This window comes from Ascaphus truei, chromosome 7 (genome assembly GCF_040206685.1).
Source record: "Ascaphus truei isolate aAscTru1 chromosome 7, aAscTru1.hap1, whole genome shotgun sequence".
NCBI lineage: Eukaryota > Metazoa > Chordata > Amphibia > Anura > Ascaphidae > Ascaphus > Ascaphus truei.
In genome coordinates this window covers 7,212,565-7,230,293 of record NC_134489.1, presented here as the reverse complement: position 1 = coordinate 7,230,293, position 17,729 = coordinate 7,212,565, and the positions used below count along the sequence as shown (strand labels likewise).

Genomic DNA, 17,729 nt, shown 5'->3' with positions numbered 1-17,729 from the left:
CTCCTAATGGAGATGCATTTAACCACTCCTATGGTGGCACAGAGTAGGAACCTGCAATCCTGCCATGTTCCACGTTCCACTTCCCTTTTAGATTTTTACAATGCATATACTGTACCACACCACCATGTTACCTACCAGACTTCAAATTTGAGGATCTGCATGGAACAATATGTCCCTGCTTTTACCTGAATCTAACACATAGAAGTATTTTTTTATTCCTTTTTAGAAGTAAGTTTATAAACATGTGAACTGAGATTTGGGAGGGGTTCGATTACTCTGGATGCTCCATTTAAGTCTGATATCACAGTGTGTGTGCCCAGGCAAAGACCCACCCCCTCCTTCATATTCTTCTTATCTTTATTCGATCTTGTATAAGGACAGTCGGATAAGAGTAAAAAAAACCCCGATAATTCAGTAGCGCTTAATACATGAGCTTTGTAATGAATTTCTAAAGAAACAAAAACTGAAAAAAAACCTTTTGCTTTTGACAGGGTTAGATTAGTTAAAGGAAGTCAATGAGCAATGAGATAAGTTGTTTGCAAAAAGTGTTTTTTGGGCTATCTGTGTCGGATGGCATCTTTAAATGCATCCACTGTAGGTTTTTGAGAGATTTAATAGCAAAAGAGGATCAAGAAGCCATACAATATTCAATGTATATAACTATCAAACATGTATTTCTTAAAATTAGCTCAACTTATAGAAACAAACTTTTATTTTATTAGTTGCATTCGCTTTCACACCTTGGTGCTCTGGATTCAAATAAATGAGATTGATGTGCACAATAATACCTTTTTACTCTGGTGTAACATCCGCCTGAAAGCTGATTTGACATCTTTATTCTTCACACTGTAAATTAAAGGGTTTAGCATAGGGGTGACAGTGGTATACAAGAGCGAAAACAGCTTATCAGAATCCAAGGTGAACATTATGGTGGGTCTCATGTACAAGGAGAAAATGGTCACATAAAGTAGAGTTACGACTGTTAGGTGTGAGGAACATGTGTAGAAGGCTTTACGTTTCCCAGTAGTGGAAGGGATCCGCAGTATGGTTCGGATAATGTAGACATAAGAGACAATGGTAAGGGAAAATGGGAGAACTCCGACAAACACTGATTCAATGAAGATCAAATGCTCCATGCTGGAGGCATTGCTGCAAAATAGTTTCATAAGTGCCAGAAGATCACAGAAGAAGTGATTGATTTCATTGGATTGAAAGCAGTGGATGTCATATATAATACGAACAGCAGGTATGACTTCTAAAAATCCCAACACCCAACACACAGATGCCAAATATACACAGACTCTGGCATTCATGATCATTGGATAGCGCAAGGGGTTGCAGATAGCCACATATCGATCGTAACTCATGGCAGTCAAAAACAGAAACTCACAACATAATAAGGAGACGTAAAAATACATCTGGGCAACACAGGCTGAAAAAGAAACACTTTTATCTCCTGACATGAATGTAACCAGGATCGTATGCATGGTGACTGTGGTGTAACAAATATCCAAGACGGACAAGTTACCCAGGAAGAAGTACATAGGAGTGTGAAGCTGAGGATCCAAGCAGATAAGTGACAAAATGGTCATGTTACCACCAAGGATGATGAAATAAATGATCAGAACGAACAGGAAGATCGGAGTCTGCATTTCAGGGAGGTCAGTGATACCCTTAATGATGAAATATGTCACTGAAGTTTGATTCTTCTCTTCCATTCCTTCAGGTCTATTTGGATGCTAAAAGAGAGGGGGTGTCAAATGTTGTTTGTTTTAAAACTCTATGACCCCTAATCAATTTACTGTGAAGATGTCTTCTTCTTGTTTAGAAAGATGTGAGTTCCATTAAAACGTGGTGCTATTCCATAATACACCTTCCAGTGACGGAAGTCATCTTATGGCCTATTTACTTAAAGGACCATAAAGGCCTCTATTCACTAAGCGCTGCAATGCCATAGGATACCTTTTGGAGCAGTAAGAAACATTATGTTAGATTCATTTATTTATATATAGGGCAAAACGTGGAAGTTGTCTACCACATATTATACTTACCAATATTGGTTAGTATTTTGTGTTTCAGTGTAATTTGCTTATTTTCTCCAAATGTAATAGTTTACTTGAATTTATCTACAGTATATTTTGATATTTTATAGATCCTTAGTTTGATTTTTTTTAAATTAGTGAACAGCTTACATCACCAAATTTTCCACAGACAACACAAACCTTCAATAAGATCTGTACATATCTGAGACACTACACAGAAATAGTCTACATACTGTACTGTATTATAACATGTCAATGCCCCAAGCACCCAACCATTCCTTTGAAACTAAAACATGATAGCAATACAATTCTAGTCACTCTTCCTTTAGTTGAGTGTCAACCCAGAAACATTAAAAAAATGGCAGAACTGGGAAGCAGATAGAACCACTTGGCCCATCTAATCTGTCAATTCCCATATCTGCTGTGAAAACGTCGACCCTATGAAATCCACTAGTTTCTTTGATATTTAAGATAACCTTTTGTTTATTCCAAGTATTTTTTAATTTCTTTACTGTACTTACCACTACCCCTCTCATGGAAGACTATTCTATGAATCACCACACATTTTAATGAAGAAGGACTTCCTCGCATTTCCCCTGAGCCTGCCACCTTCTATACTGCACCGACACACTTTATTCGAGCAAATACCCGGTATGTACCTGGCAGATACCTGGAATGCGCCGCTCCTCACCTCTGACAAGCCCCGTTGCGTTTGCCTTCCCAGCCTGGGTTCATGCCTGGCTGATGGGTGGCTGATTTGTTAAATGATAATGATTAGGATTTAATAGGCTGCAATGCTTCGTGTGTCTACCAGATGGCATAAATTCATGAATTGTAATGCAGTATATATATATATACTGTGCAGTATTGCAGCCAGCGGGAATAAAATGCTTCAATCCCTGCCTAGAAAATAACCCAATATACTCGGGCAGAAAACAGTCACAAACCTCAATACACCCGGGTATACCCGAATTCGTGGGACTAGCCATGCTCGAATAAAGTGTGTCGCCAGTGTACATAGGACACGTTGCTCATTGCTTGAAATTAAGTTTCATGCATTGCGTCATGTATGCATGATCGATACAATTTAAATTAAAAGAGAATCACACAGTACATATACATATATATATATATATAAGCAATACGATACTGTTTTGAAACGAAATCAGCAGGCAGCACTCCAGAATTGAACAAACAAGTGTATTGAAAAAATAAACACAAAACAATACACTTGTTTGGAGTGCTGATTTCGTTTCCAAACGGTATCGTATTGCTTATTCTTCATTATAGGATCTGCACCCACACCAGTGACTATTATTAAGGAGTGCTTTTTGTTCTTTTTCTATGATATATATGTTTATATATATATATATATATATATATATATATATATATATATATATATATATATATTATTTATAATACCAATACTGTGAAAATAATACATTTTGGTAACCTACAGTATATAATGGAACCATCCATGCTGTGTCAAATACATTTATGGTTGATGCTTATTCTATATGCACCAAAGCAGGTGATTGGGTTTCAGAAAAAATGACCTATTGAAACATAGGGAAATTTTGCCCAAGAATAGCCAAATTGGCTGCATTTGCGCATATACCGTACTGTAGAATAAGACCGTTAGCAACTCAATTCTGCACTAACAATATAAACATACTTTGTAGGATTTGTGCTACAGGTACTGTACCTGTATGTTCAACTTGACAGATGATTTTGAGGCACTTTCTATTTTTGGAGGGCACACAGAAACATTATTTTTTAGTACGTACCATTTACATCTGTACACCTAGTGCAGTCCATTTCTGTGTACCAGAAAAATTATCAAATAATTTTTTTACACCAATGGAGCAGAATGAAATATTTCTGGTTCGTACATAGGCGCTTTTTAAAATGTAATTGTTATGCTCCAATTTTGAGCAAAAAAAAACATGTTACAGCTCTGTTGGTATTTGTCATGCATGTGCAGTGTACATATGCATGATGCCACACATAAGCATCGTACTTATAGAAAAGTAAGGCATTTATGAAAGGTCAATTAGCTAAAACTCTACCCATTCCTAGCAGTAGAAGCTGGTGGAGTTCTACAGAGCAGAAATCAGAGATACAGGTTTTAAAGATTGTGCGTTCTATTCTGGAACTTGTATAGGAAGAAAACGCCAAATTAACATTGAGTGCTAGGAACCTTTTAATTACATAGTTACATAGTTACATAGTAGATGAGGTTGTAAAAGACATACTATACGTCCATCAAGTTCAACTTATGCCAAATTTAGATGACAGATACTTAATCCTATATTTGTACTTACAGTATATTGATCTAGAGGAAGGCAAACAAAAACTCCCGTGAAATATCATTTAATGATCCTATAGGGGGAACATAAATTATTTTCTGACTCCAAGAATTGGCAATCATATTAAGCCCTAGATCAACATTCCTCCCATGTTTACTTATTTGGTATATCCCTGTATACCTTTCCTTTCTAAAAAGATGTCCTTCCTTTTCATGAAGATATCTATTTTATATAACATCACCGTCTCCATGGGTAATGAATTTCACATTTTAACTGCCCTTACTGTAAAGAACCTTTTCCTTTGTTGCTGGTGAAATCTCCTTTCCTCCAACCTTAAGGGATGGCCCGAGTCCTTTGTACTGCCCGTGGGATGAATAGTTATTTTTTAAAGCTCCTTGTATTGTCCCCGAATATATTTTTATATAGTTATCATATCCCCTCTTAGTCATCTCTTTTCTAATCTAAACAAATCTAATTTAGCTAGCCTCTCCTCACAAGTCAGACTATCCACCCCTTTATTAAATTGGTGGCTCTGCTCTGCACTTTCTCTAGTTCCAGAATGTATTTTCTAAGGAGTGGTGCCCAAAACTGTACTCCATATTCAAGGTGTGGTCTTACTAATGCTTTATTAAGGGGCATCATTACATTATATTTACTTCCCATCCATCTATTGCCCGTTTAATGCAAGATAAGATCTTGTTTGCCGTTGCAGCAACTGCATGACTTTGGACATTATTGCTTAGCCTGCTGTCTACAAGCACTCCTAAATGAAGGATTCTCCTAATTTATCCCCATTTAATTTTGTAAGTTGCCTGTTTATTCTTGTTTCCCATATGCATAACCTTACATTTATCCTCTGGAATTTACCAGCCCAAGTTTCCAGTTTCTCCAAGTCCTTCTATGAGAAATTACATCCTGCTCTGATTCTACTACCTTACACAATTTAGTATAATCAGCAAAGATGGAGACTTTGCTCTCTATGCCAACATCAAGATCATTAATAAACAAGCAGGGGTCCCAGTACCGATCCCTGAGGTACTCCACTCATAACTTAAGCCCAACCTGAAAAAGTTCAATTTATAACAACTCTCTGTTGTCTGTCCTTTAATCAGTTTTCAGTCCAGGTGCAAATATTTTTAGAGTTGAGTTTGCTTTATTTTGTACACCAACCTCTTGTGTGGAACTGTATCAAAAGCCTTTGCGAAATCTAAGTAGACCACATGAACTTCATTACTCTGGTCTAAATTCCTCCTCAAAGAAACTAACAAGATTAGTTTGGCATGACTCAGCCTTGTTAAATTCATGCTAACTATTACCAATAATTTTGTTTTCCATTACATATTCCTGAATGTTATCCCATTTTAAACCTTCAAGTACCTTTCCCACTATTGATGTCAGACTTAAAGGTCTGTAATTCTCTGGTTGTGATCTATCTCCCATTTCAAATATAGACACCATGTCCGCTTTATGACAATCTTCTGCTACTGAGTCTGTGGAAATGGAGTGCTTGAATAGTCAAGTTAATTGTTTGGCTAGTACTGACCTTAACTCCTTAAGAACTCTTGGATGTATGCCACCCGGGCCAGGCGCCTTATTTACTTACATTTTTTCAATTACGTTTTAAATTCATATTTACAGTCTTTTTGGGTAAATACTGTACAATCGGCATACAAATTAAAAAAACCCTGGACACTTTGCATAGCACAGTACATTATTTGTTATTTAGTGTATCATATCCATGTAGCCATCATATCCTGGAAGAGATGGATCATACATAGCTCGTTACAGTAGATAGGTAAGTGGAAGACAATGGGTAATGTGAACTGTATCTCTATTTACTGATCCTGCTCTGCTACATCTGCATTAAAACTACAGATGTGCAAAACTATCCAAAATTCAAACCGTTTCAGTGTTTGATTTTCCACGTTTTTATTGGTGAGTCGTTTTGGTGGTCATTGATTGAGCCACTGATTGAGCTACCTGGGCTGAAGCAGGAATAGCCTTACAACCTGACCTGTTGGTGGCCCCTGAGAACTGGAGTTGGCCACTCCATTCATATTAATGGAAGTAAAGGTGTGCTAAAGTTTGATCCACCCTTTTGTGGATCAAAGCCTGTAATCTGTACACCATGTTAATCTTCCCCAACTCATTCTGCACATTCTGACACTCCCCATGAAGCAAGCTAGGGCTCATGGGGGAAAATTGGAGAAAATGCTTTGATGCATGTGTGCAGGGTGAAAATGCCCTGGTTTAGCTCCAAAATTGCCTTGATACAAAGAGCCCTATGTATCAACCTAAAAATAGTTTTGATAGGCAGGAAAGCTTCATGATATATAGGTTACCAAAATGTATTTTCACAGTATGAATATATATTTACTAACACTACTTATAAATAGAAAATACACATAATTCTATCAATTGGGTGTTCAATTGGGTGTTCAATATAAGGTGACCCGTCTAGAATCATTGGAGAAAAAAATTGTGCATAATCTGTAAGATGCACAGTTTATGAAGGTTTGTTTTACTTTTATAGTACTCAAATTTTGCCGGTAACATTTATTAACGTATATACTTAGTACATATGCCTGAATGTGTTATATTAGCTTCCATTCAAACGCATTGTCATCTAACTCTGAAACACGGGATCCCAGAGAACATGTGATAGAATATTGTCATTATCTGTTATACACAAAAACGCATGCAACTACTATCACATTTATTCCCTCTAATGTTATCTCCCATCATGTGGAATTAGAAATCCAGTTGAATATCAATAACACATCCCTGTAGGATAAAGTTGGTTTTCCACACATACCTGCTTAGGCAGCATCAGGAGCTGCACTGTGATCCACTCAAAGATCTGAACAATAAGATTGCTGTAAGATAACGTTGGTTTTCCACACGTACCTTCTCAGGCAGTAAGGGGAGCTGCACTGTGATCCACTCAAAGATCTGCCTTTATTACCTTCCAGGAGATTTGGGAGAATGTCCTAAGGGCTGAGAAATCTCTGAAGACGAAGCTCACAAGTTGGTTACACTTGATTGCATCATGGATGTCATCAGTAAAGTTAGGATACAGTTTAAGAAACGTTCTCCATTTAATGAAGTCAATTCCCACTCAATTAACCAATTCACCACAGTTAATTATTATACGTAGGTACAAAGAATTTGATAGCATAGAAGAATCACTTGGCCAACAACGTCTGCCCATTTTACTAGCTTTTGTAAAGCCTCAGACCCTTTGTACTGGAGATCCTTGGCTTTCTTTCATATTTAGAATAGCCTATGTGTATCCCAATCCCTTTACTGTATTAGGCCTCGGTCCCGCTGCGCTCGTTGGCGCGGGCGGCGGGTTGCGAGTTCCCCACCAGCAGGGGAATCCTCGCGAGCCGGTCCCGGTCCCCCCTGGCTGCACAGAGCACTACACGCTGTGGCGCGTCAGCCGCTGGAGACACCAGAGAATGGTGTTTCCTAGCGTTGACGCGTGACGTGTGTGGCTGTGAGCCAATGGGGAGGGGAGGCTTTGGGAGGAGGAGAGGCTTCGGGGAGCGGGGAGGAGTGTGGAGTGAAAGCAGGTGAGTGCCTTTCTCTGTGTGTGTGTCTGAGTGCGTGCCTGTCTGTGTGTGTATGTGTCTGAGTGCGTGAGTGCCTGTCTGTGTGTGTGTGTGCCCGAGTGCCTGCCTCTGTCTGTGTGTGTGTGTGTGTATGAGTGCGTGAGTGCCTGCCTGTGTGTGCGCGCGTGTGTGTGTGTATGAGTGCGTGAGTGCCTGCCTGTGTGTGTGTGTGCGCGTGTATGAATGAGTGCCTGCGTGTGTGTGTTTAAACTTACCTTCCAGCTCCAGCCCGAGTCCGTGGAGGGAGGGGGGGGAGAGTAGCGGGTCCCTCCGCTCAAGCCACGCCCCCCCTCCCTGTCAAACCGCCCACCTCCCGATCAAACCTCCCACCTCCCGCCCACCTCCCGCTCCGGCTCCCGCTCCCTACAGACCGCAGATCGCGGTCTGTGTATCTCAGCGCACCGCCTGTCAGCAGCGCAGGTGCGCTGACTCTGGGAGCGGGGCCTTAACCTTAGCCTCTACTACAGTACCTCTGTTGGGAGGCTTATTTAAAACAATGACCACTTCTCGTTCAGCTTTTGCAGCTCCACAGGTAGCTCAGAGCGGAAGAACGCAGTGCTGCCTGAGACTCTGTGCTTCCCTGTCAATCATACACATTCAGATAGCTTTCTACAAGAGAGGTGAAGATGATGTGAAGAGAACTAGTTCACATTGTAATCATTTTATTTTCATTTTAACTTTGTGAAGCAAGGGATATGTTTTATTTTTACTTATCACAATATAACACTGTCGCCAACAAATTGAGTCCATCAGTAAATTAATGTAGTACACGCAGTCTTATTTGTAGCTGGAAAGATGATACACACACACAGACATTGGTCCCTCTGTCCGCCCGCCCATGGTCAGCCTCCCCAACGACTCTCATTGGCCAAAAGGTACACTGACATCACTGACACACACCTACTCCACTGTCACACACTCACACTGACACAGCATACCCCCTGACACTGTCATATGAGACTTCATCCCTGCAGAGTCACACACTGACCTTGGTAACTTTAAGACACCTGAGACTATCACCCCTGTCTAATTTTTTACCTTCCCGCCCGCTCCACACTCCTCCTACACCTCCGCCCGCTGCACTCTCCCTAAACCTCCGCCCGCTGCACTCTCCCTACACCTCCGCCCGCTGCACTCTCCTTACACCTCCGCCCGCTGCACACTCCCTACACCTCCGCCCGCTGCACACTCCCTACACCTCCGCCCGCTGCACACTCCCTACACCTCCGCCCGCTGCACTCTCCCTACACCTCCGCCCGCTGCACATTCCCTACACCCCCGCACGCTGCACTCTCCCTACACCTCCGCCCGCTGCACTCTCCCTACACCTCCGCCCACTGCACACTCCCTACACCTCCGCCCGCTGCACACTCCCTACACCTCCGCCCGCTGCACTCTCCCTACACCTCCGCCCGCTGCACACTCCCTACACCTCCGCCCGCTGCACACTCCCTACACCTCCGCCCGCTTCACTCTCCCTACACCTCCGCCCGCTGCACTCTCCCTACACCTCCGCCCGCTGCACACACCCTACACCTCCACCCGCTGCACACTCCCTTTATGCCATACAAATTTCACCAACGCCCTCCACACCACCTTCACCTACTCAAAATTTGACCCTTCACAAAATTTCTGCCTTCCCGCGTAGCTGCCTTCCCGCGTAGCTACGCACACAAAATTGCCCATTTCACATATTATAAAAGTCCGCCTTCCAAAAATTTTCACCTTCCCGCACCAAAATGTCCGCCTTTGGCCCATTAACCTACTCAAAATTTCTGCATTCACACTATTTCTGTCTTCCCACACGCTACAAATAACACTGTCGACAGGACGCAAACACGCTGCACACTCCCTGCCACCTTACAACGTTTAACAAATAATAAAAATCACAAAACATTTCACCCTTCCCTCACCCATGCTCACCACCAAACCCGCCCGCTCCGCAATCTCCCCATCCACACAACCACCCCCCCCCCCACCTCACACAAACCCGGACGCTCCGCAACATCCCCAGTCGCATCATCACACTCACGTGCGCCACCCTACACTGGCTCCCGGATGGAGGGGAAGCGCGGCGTGGCCCTCCTGCACCAGATGTAAACTCCAGACTCCTCCCCCCTCGCTCCCAACGAGGAACGGAGGGGAAGCGTGGCGTGGCCCTCCTGCCTCCTGCCACTCTTGCCCCCCTTACCCCCCGCCAACTTCCTGAACCCACCTTCTGCCCCAGCCAGATGCCATGGGGATATCAGTGCCAGGAGGGGAACCGTCTGCCACCAGTAACAACCACCCGGTCAAGGTAAGTCACCCACCGTCTCCCACCCACCCACTGTCACCCAGTTACTCACCCACTGTCAACCAGTCAAAGTCAACCACCCACCCAGCCAGTTACCCAAACCCACACAGTCACCCACCCACCCACACAGTCACCCACACCATCACCCATCCACCCACACAGTCACCCACACAGTCACCCACACACTCATCACACACTCACCCACACACTCACCCACACACTCACCCACCCAGTCACTCACACAGTCACTCACCCACACACCCAGTCACTCACACACCCAGTCACTCACCCACCCACTCACTCACCCACTCACTCACTCACTCACCCACCCACCGACTCACCCACCCACCCACTCACCAACTCACCCACCCACCCACTCAGGCCTACCCACTCACCAAGGCCCACCCACCCAGTCACCAAGAGCCCAAGGTCACCAAGAGCCCAAGGGTCACAGAGGCCCACCCACCCACCCAGTCACCGAGGCCCAAAGTCACTGAGGAAGTCACCGAGGCCCACCCACCCAGTCACCGAGGTCCAAAGTCACCGAGGACCAAAGTCACTGAGGCCCAAAGTCAGCGAGGCCCACCCAGTCACCGAGGCCAAAAGTCACCGAGGCCCAAGTGTCACCGAGGCCCAAAGTCACTGAGGCACAAGTCACCGAGGCACACCCACCCAGTCACCGAGGCACACACACACACACAAGTCACCGAGACACAACCCAGTCACCGAGGTACACCCACCGAGACACCGAGGCCCAAGTCACCCACCCACCCTGTCACCGAGGCCCAAAGTCACCGAGGCCCAAAGTCACCGAGGTCCAAACATACACCCAAACCCAGTCACCGAGGCCCACCCAGTCACCGAGGCCCATGTAACTGAGGCCCATCATCCCAAGTCACTGACACACCCACCCAGTGACCCATCCACCCACCCAGTCATCAGTCACCCACCCTGTCACCCACCCAGTCATCAATCACCCACCCTGTCACCCACCCAGTCAGTCAGTCACCCACCAAGTCAGTCAGTCACCCACCCTGTCACCCACCCAGTCAGTCACCCACCCAGTCAGTCACCCACCCACCCACTCAACCAATGTCAATCACCCACCCAGTCAATCACCCACCCAGTCCGTCACTCACCCACCCACTCAGTCACCCAATATCAGTCACCCAGCCACTCTGTCACCCAGTCAGTCAGTCACCCACCCTGTCACCCACCCAGTCAGTCAGTCACCCACCAAGTCACCCACCCAGTCAGTCACCCACCCAGTCCGTCACTCACCCACCCACCCACTCAGTCACCCAATGTCAGTCACCCACCCACCCAGTCATCCAGTCAGTCAAGTCAGTCACCCACCCACTCAGTCACCCACCCAGTCACCCACCCAGTCATCAGTCACCCACCCACCCTGTCACCCATCCAGTCAGTCAGTCACCCACCCAGTCAGTCAGTCACCCACCCAGTCAGTCCGTCACTCACCCACCCAGTCCATCACTCACCCACCCAGTCCGTCACTCACCCACCCAGTCCATCACTCACCCACCCAGTCCATCACTCACCCACCCAGTCCGTCAGTCAACCCACCCCGTCACCCACCCAGTCACCCACCCAGTCACCCACCCAGTCATCAGTCACCCACCCTGTCACCCACCCTGTCAGTCACCCACCAAGTCACCCACCCAGTCAGTCACCCACCCACCCAGTCAGTCACCCACCCAGTCAGTCCATCACTCACCCACCCAGTCCATCACTCACCCACCCAGTCTGTCACTCACCCACCCAGTCCGTCACTCACCCACCCAGTCCATCACTCACCCACCCAGTCTGTCAGTCACCCACCCAGTCCGTCACCCACCCAGTCACCCACCCACCCACCCAGTCGACCCACCCACCCAGTCACCCACCCACTCAGTCACCCACCCACTCAGTCACCCACCCACTAAGTCACCCAGCCACCCAGTCAGTCAGTCACCCACCCACCCACCCAGTCACCCACCCACCCACCCAGTCAGTCACCCACCCAGTCAAAGGTCCAAACCACCAACCCAGTCAGTCACCCACCCACCCAGTCAGTCAATCAGTCAGTCACCCACCCACCTAGTCACTATGCTCCCGCCCCCCCACCAGCAAACCCCACCAACCCTCACCCGCACCCCCCAGTGAGCCGCCACTACCTAGCTGTCAAGGGGGGGAAGCCCAACCCTGTCGACCACACCCCCAAAATTACATCCCGGGCAACGCCGGTTATATCGGCTAGTAATATATAAAATGCAATCTACTCAAGTTGATATATATAGTGATCCATCAAATACAAAATACATAAACTTATACTTTCCTAGACATAATAAGATGAATCTTAACTGTCCACAAAATGAGGATGGTCATCGATAATTGTGAGTAAGTAAAAATATTATTGAATCCAACAATTAGCATAAGAGGAGGCAAATGACGTAATGATCTCACCAGTGGTTGGAGAAAGGAAGGTGAGATCATTGCCTTCTTATGTCAGGGATTCGGAAGACCTGATCAAATCATTAAAGAACATACATTGGTCAAAAACATATCTGTTGACCACTATGGACGTTTCCTTTCTCTATAGCATCATTGATCACGCACAAGGTGTGACTGCCGTTCAGCATTATTTACACAATTCAAATATGGCACAGGCACAACAAACTTTTTTGTTGGATTCAATAATATTTTTACTTACTCACAATTATTTTTTGTTTGATGCACAATTCTATCTTCAGGCACGGGGTACAGCTATGGGGACGTCGTTTGCCCCCTCTTATGCTAATTTGTTTATGGGTTTTAGGGAAAGCACTCACATTTATGTTGATGGGAATTCATTTTGCAAACATTATATTTTATAAGAGGTATATCGATGACGTCATCCTCATTTGGGATGGGGATCATATCACTTTAGAAAATGTCATTAGTTCACTTAATAATAATATGTTTAACCTTAAATGTACTTTTGAATATCACGTCAATTTTATTCACTATTTGGATTTGCATTTGTACATTGATCTTTCTATGGACATCCACACTGATGTGTTTAGACAGATCAATTCGCGTAATGCATATCTACATGCTGAGAGTAGCCACCCCCGTTCTCTAATTGAGGGAACACCAAAAGGACAACTCCTCAGGTTGAGGAGGTTATGTTCCATTGAGGAAACGTTTTTAGAGCGATCCACAGAGATGATGGATAGATTAAAAAAAAGAGGCTACCATCAATCTGTGATAAAGAAAGCATTTGATCAGATCCGGCAATTGGATCGTGATGAACTGATTGATAAATGTGAACAAAAATAACAACAAAAATTCTAATATACCACTATTTGTCACTAAGTTCAGTAACCAGGCCAAAGAAATAAAAACTATTGTCAATCGCCATTGGAGAGTATTGAGTCTAGATCCAGACTTGAGTTCAATTGTCAAAAAGGGTCCAAAATTCATTTTTACCAAGGCCAATACACTAGGAATACGGCTTTCACCGAGCCTATAATCATCAAAAAAATCCAATGGAGAATGTACAGTATTAAAACGACCATAGGGTTTTCTAAATGTGGCTCATGTAAAATCTGTAAGTATGCCCTTCCAACGAAAATTGTTAAAAAGAAAAAAACAAAGAATAATTATAATATTAGATAATTTATCAATTACAACACACAATTTTTGGTTTATTACATTTGGTGCGGCTGCTCCATGGGCTACATTGGTAGAATGATTAGACCCATAAAACAAAGAATTATGGAACACATTCGTCTTATATACTGTACAACAAAGACTTAAAACATCCAGTCTCAAGACATTTTTCACAATGTTATCAGGGGGATCTTAGAAATTTCCAGTTTATAGGTATTGAACAAGTCTTGGCATCAGTTAGAGGAGGTGATAGACTGAACCTCCTCAATCAGAAAGAGATATCGTGGATTTTTGACTTAGATTATTTATTTATTTATTTATAAAATATTTTACCAGGAAGTAATACATTGAGAGTTACCTCTCGTTTTCAAGTATGTCCTGGGCACAGAGTAAAACAAATAATACATGGTTACAAGTACAGTTACATAAATGAACAAGGTATACATTATATACAAGACATTGCGTGCACAGTTAAAGAAAATATATATTATGAGCGTATGAAACAGTTACAGACCAGATTAAAGTGTGAGACAGCCTTAGATTTGAAAGAACTTAAGCTGGTGGTGGATATGAGAGTCTCTGGTAGGTTGTTCCAGTTTTGGGGTGCACGGAAGGAGAAGGAGGAACGTCCAGATACTTTGTTGAGCCTTGGGACCATGAATAGTCTTTTAGAGTCTGATCTCAGGTGATAGGTGCTGCATGTGGTAGGGGTGAGGAGCTTTTTCAGGTAGCTGGGTAGCTTGCCCAGAAAATATTTGAGGGTGAGACAGGAAAGGTGAACTTTGCGCCTAGACTCTAGTGATGACCAATCTAGTTCTTTGAGCATTTCGCAGTGATGTGTGTTGTAGTTGCATTGGAGAACAAAACGACAAATTGAATTGTAGAGGGTGTCAAGTTTGCTAAGGTGGGTTTGAGGAGCCGAGCCATTTACTATGTCTCCATAGTCAATAATTGGCATTAGCATCTGCTGTGCAATACGCTTTCTGACCAGAGACTTAGGGAGGATTTGTTCCTGTAAAGTACCCCTAGTTTGGCACAGGTCTTGGTTGTCAGGGTATCAATGTGCATCCCGAATGTTAAGTGGGAGTCAAACCATATGCCCAGGTATTTAAAACTAGTGACAGGTGTTAGGGTGGTGTTAGCGTTGGTTCAAATCAGGAGCTCAGTCACTGGAAGCTTTACAAATTTAGTCTTGGTCCCAAATACCATTGTTACAGTCTTGTCAGTGTTTAAAAACAGTTTGTTTTGGGAAATCCAGTTTTCGAGTCTCAAAAAGTCAGACTGAAGTATGTGTTGAAGGTCAGAGAGGCTATGGCTGTGTGCATATAGGATTGTGTCATCTGCATACATGTGTATTGAGGCTTCCTTACAAGCTGTGGGAAGATCATTAATGAACACTGAGAAGAGTAGGGGCCCCAGAACAGAGCCTTGCGGGACACCACAGGTGATATCCAGGGGGTTGGAGTTAGAGCCTGAGATGGACACATGTTGGGATCTTCCTGATAGGTAGGACTGAAACCAGTTTAAAGCATGTTTCCCTATTCCAGAGCTCTGGAGTTTGTTAAGCAGGATAACATGATCAACTGTGTCAAAAGCCTTTGCAAAATCTAGGAATACTGCACCAGTGAGTTGTCCCCGTTCCATTCCACACTGGATTTCATTGCAAACTTTTAGCAGGGTAGTTACGGTGGAGTGTTTGGGACGAAACCCAGACTGGAATTGGCTAGGGAAATTTGTCTTGGTGTAGTAATCGCTTAATTGGGAGTGGACACATTTTTCCATGACTTTGGATAGAATTGGGAGAAGTGAGATTGGCCTGTAGTTTGAGCCAGTGTTTTTGTCCTCACTATTGAAGATTGGGACAACTCTGGCAGTTTTACAGGTCTTAGGGATATGGCCTGCAGACAGGATAGAGTTGACTATGGACGCAATTGGTTTGGCAATGGCTGGGGCACCAAGTCGTAGGAACCTAGATTGTAGTAAGTCGGGTCCACATTGGCTGCTTAGTTTTAGTTTGAGGAGCGCTTGTGTAATCTCCTCTTCAGATACTGGGCTAAATTGAAAATTGTGGGCAGTGTTGGGAGGGGGTGGGACTGTAGGGGTACTCCCAGGAGGAGATTCATGTTTGGGGTTTGTGCTGCGTTTCGCTAATAAGTTAGTGGCACACCCCACAAAGTAATCATTGAATGCATTTGCAATGTCAGTGGGGTTTGTCAGAGTAATATCCCCCTTAGTGATATTACTTGGTTGTTGATGGTTAGGAGGCTGGAATATATTGTTGATAACCTTCCAGAAGTTAGCTGGGTTTGATGTATTTTGGTGGAGATTGTCAGAGTAATATTGTGCTTTTGCATGCCTTGTTTGCCTTGTGCACATGTTCCGCATGCATCTGTAGTGATTGAGATCCTTGGTAGTGCCAGTTACTTTGTAGCTTTTCCACAAGGCATCCCTGAACTGGTAGAGTGCTATAAGGTCAGGTGTAACCCATGGAAGGTGGGCCCCCCGTACACTTATTTTGCGTAGTGGAGCATGGGTATCGCAGAGTTTTAAGAACTCGGATTGGAAATAGTCGAGTGCAGAATCGGGGTCGGGAATTAAATCGATTCTGTGCCATGGGCAGTTGGTAAGGTCATGCAGAAACTGTTGTGGGTTAAAGTTTTTAAATGTTCTAGTGAGGAGAACTTTAGGGCTTGAATGGGGCGGTTTAATTTTCCTTACACAGTACACTATTGCATGGTCACTGAAAATATCAGGAAGGATGCCAGAGGATTGGATTCTGCTGGGGTTTGAGGAGAGAATCCAGTCTAGCAAGGAATGGTTATGCGATTTCAGGTTTATCCGTGTGGGTTGGGAAATTAGTTGTGATAGGTTAAGTGACTTGAGTTGTATCTGGATTTTGTGGTTTTTAGGGTCAAGCCAATTGAAGTTGAAATCCCCTAGAACTTGCAGCTCACTCTTCTCATTCAGAGAGGAAATGGAGCCAAGAAATTGGGTGATATCAGTCAAGGATTGTAGAAGGGCTTTAGGGGGGCGGTAGATGCCAGCAAGCAAGATGGGCTTAGAAAAGGGGAGGCAGATTTTGCCAACTAGAGTTTCAAAAGAGGGTGGACTTGGTGGGCAATTTAACAGTGTAAATTGTAAGGTGTCTGCAATATAAAATAACACCCCTCCTCCTCTCTTTGACCTATCTCTCCTAAAAATGGAGTATCCCTGAATGGCAATATTTGCATCAGGGGTTTTAAGGGATAGCCATGTTTCTGTAAGAACGATGGCTTTGGGTTTATGCATAAGGCACCATGCCCTTAGTTCATCCAGTTTGGGCAGCAGGCTCCGGATGTTTATATGGGCGACAGATAGCCCTTTTTGGAATTTAAAGGTGGAATTCTCAGGGGCATGGGAAAGATATGAAATGGGAGGACCTGGGTTAGTTTCAATATCACCTGCTAAAGAGAGTAATAGTATGAGTAGAAATTTGGGTAGTTGTTTGCAAGTTGTACATTTGTGGTGTTTTCCATTAGAGTGAGCAGTGGTTGGTGTGCTGGTTTTTAGAGTTCTCCACCAACATTCAGTAGATAGTGCAAGGCTTTTGAGTAGTCCAGGGTGTATGGTGATGTTGGGTGTGGGCCAGGATGGAGGAGTTTGTAGTGGATAGAGGGAGTAACATCTCCATGAGGCCAGGAGAAAGAAAAAAGTTAAAATACATAGCAGGTTCATGATGCCAGAGGTAGGCAGTGCTGCAAGGAGCTGTTGTGAGCAGAGTGAGTGTGAGCAGACTAACAGCAGGTGTGTGCCTGTTCCTTGTCAAATGTTTAGCTGT

The 17,729-nt window shown here is 44.2% G+C and overlaps 1 protein-coding gene across 1 annotated transcript; it reads right to left on the bottom strand.

The window, feature by feature from the left end:
- Positions 1-734: 734 nt before the first annotated feature.
- On the bottom strand, positions 735-7,275 carry LOC142498480 (olfactory receptor 6C1-like). The gene is made up of 2 exons (XM_075606724.1): positions 7,170-7,275; positions 735-1,739 (listed from the first exon to the last, which is right to left on the bottom strand). Exons 1-2 carry the CDS (start codon positions 7,182-7,184, stop codon positions 756-758), a joined length of 999 nt encoding a protein of 332 aa, XP_075462839.1. The 5' UTR covers positions 7,185-7,275; the 3' UTR covers positions 735-755.
- Between the last annotated feature and the right edge of the window lie 10,454 nt (positions 7,276-17,729).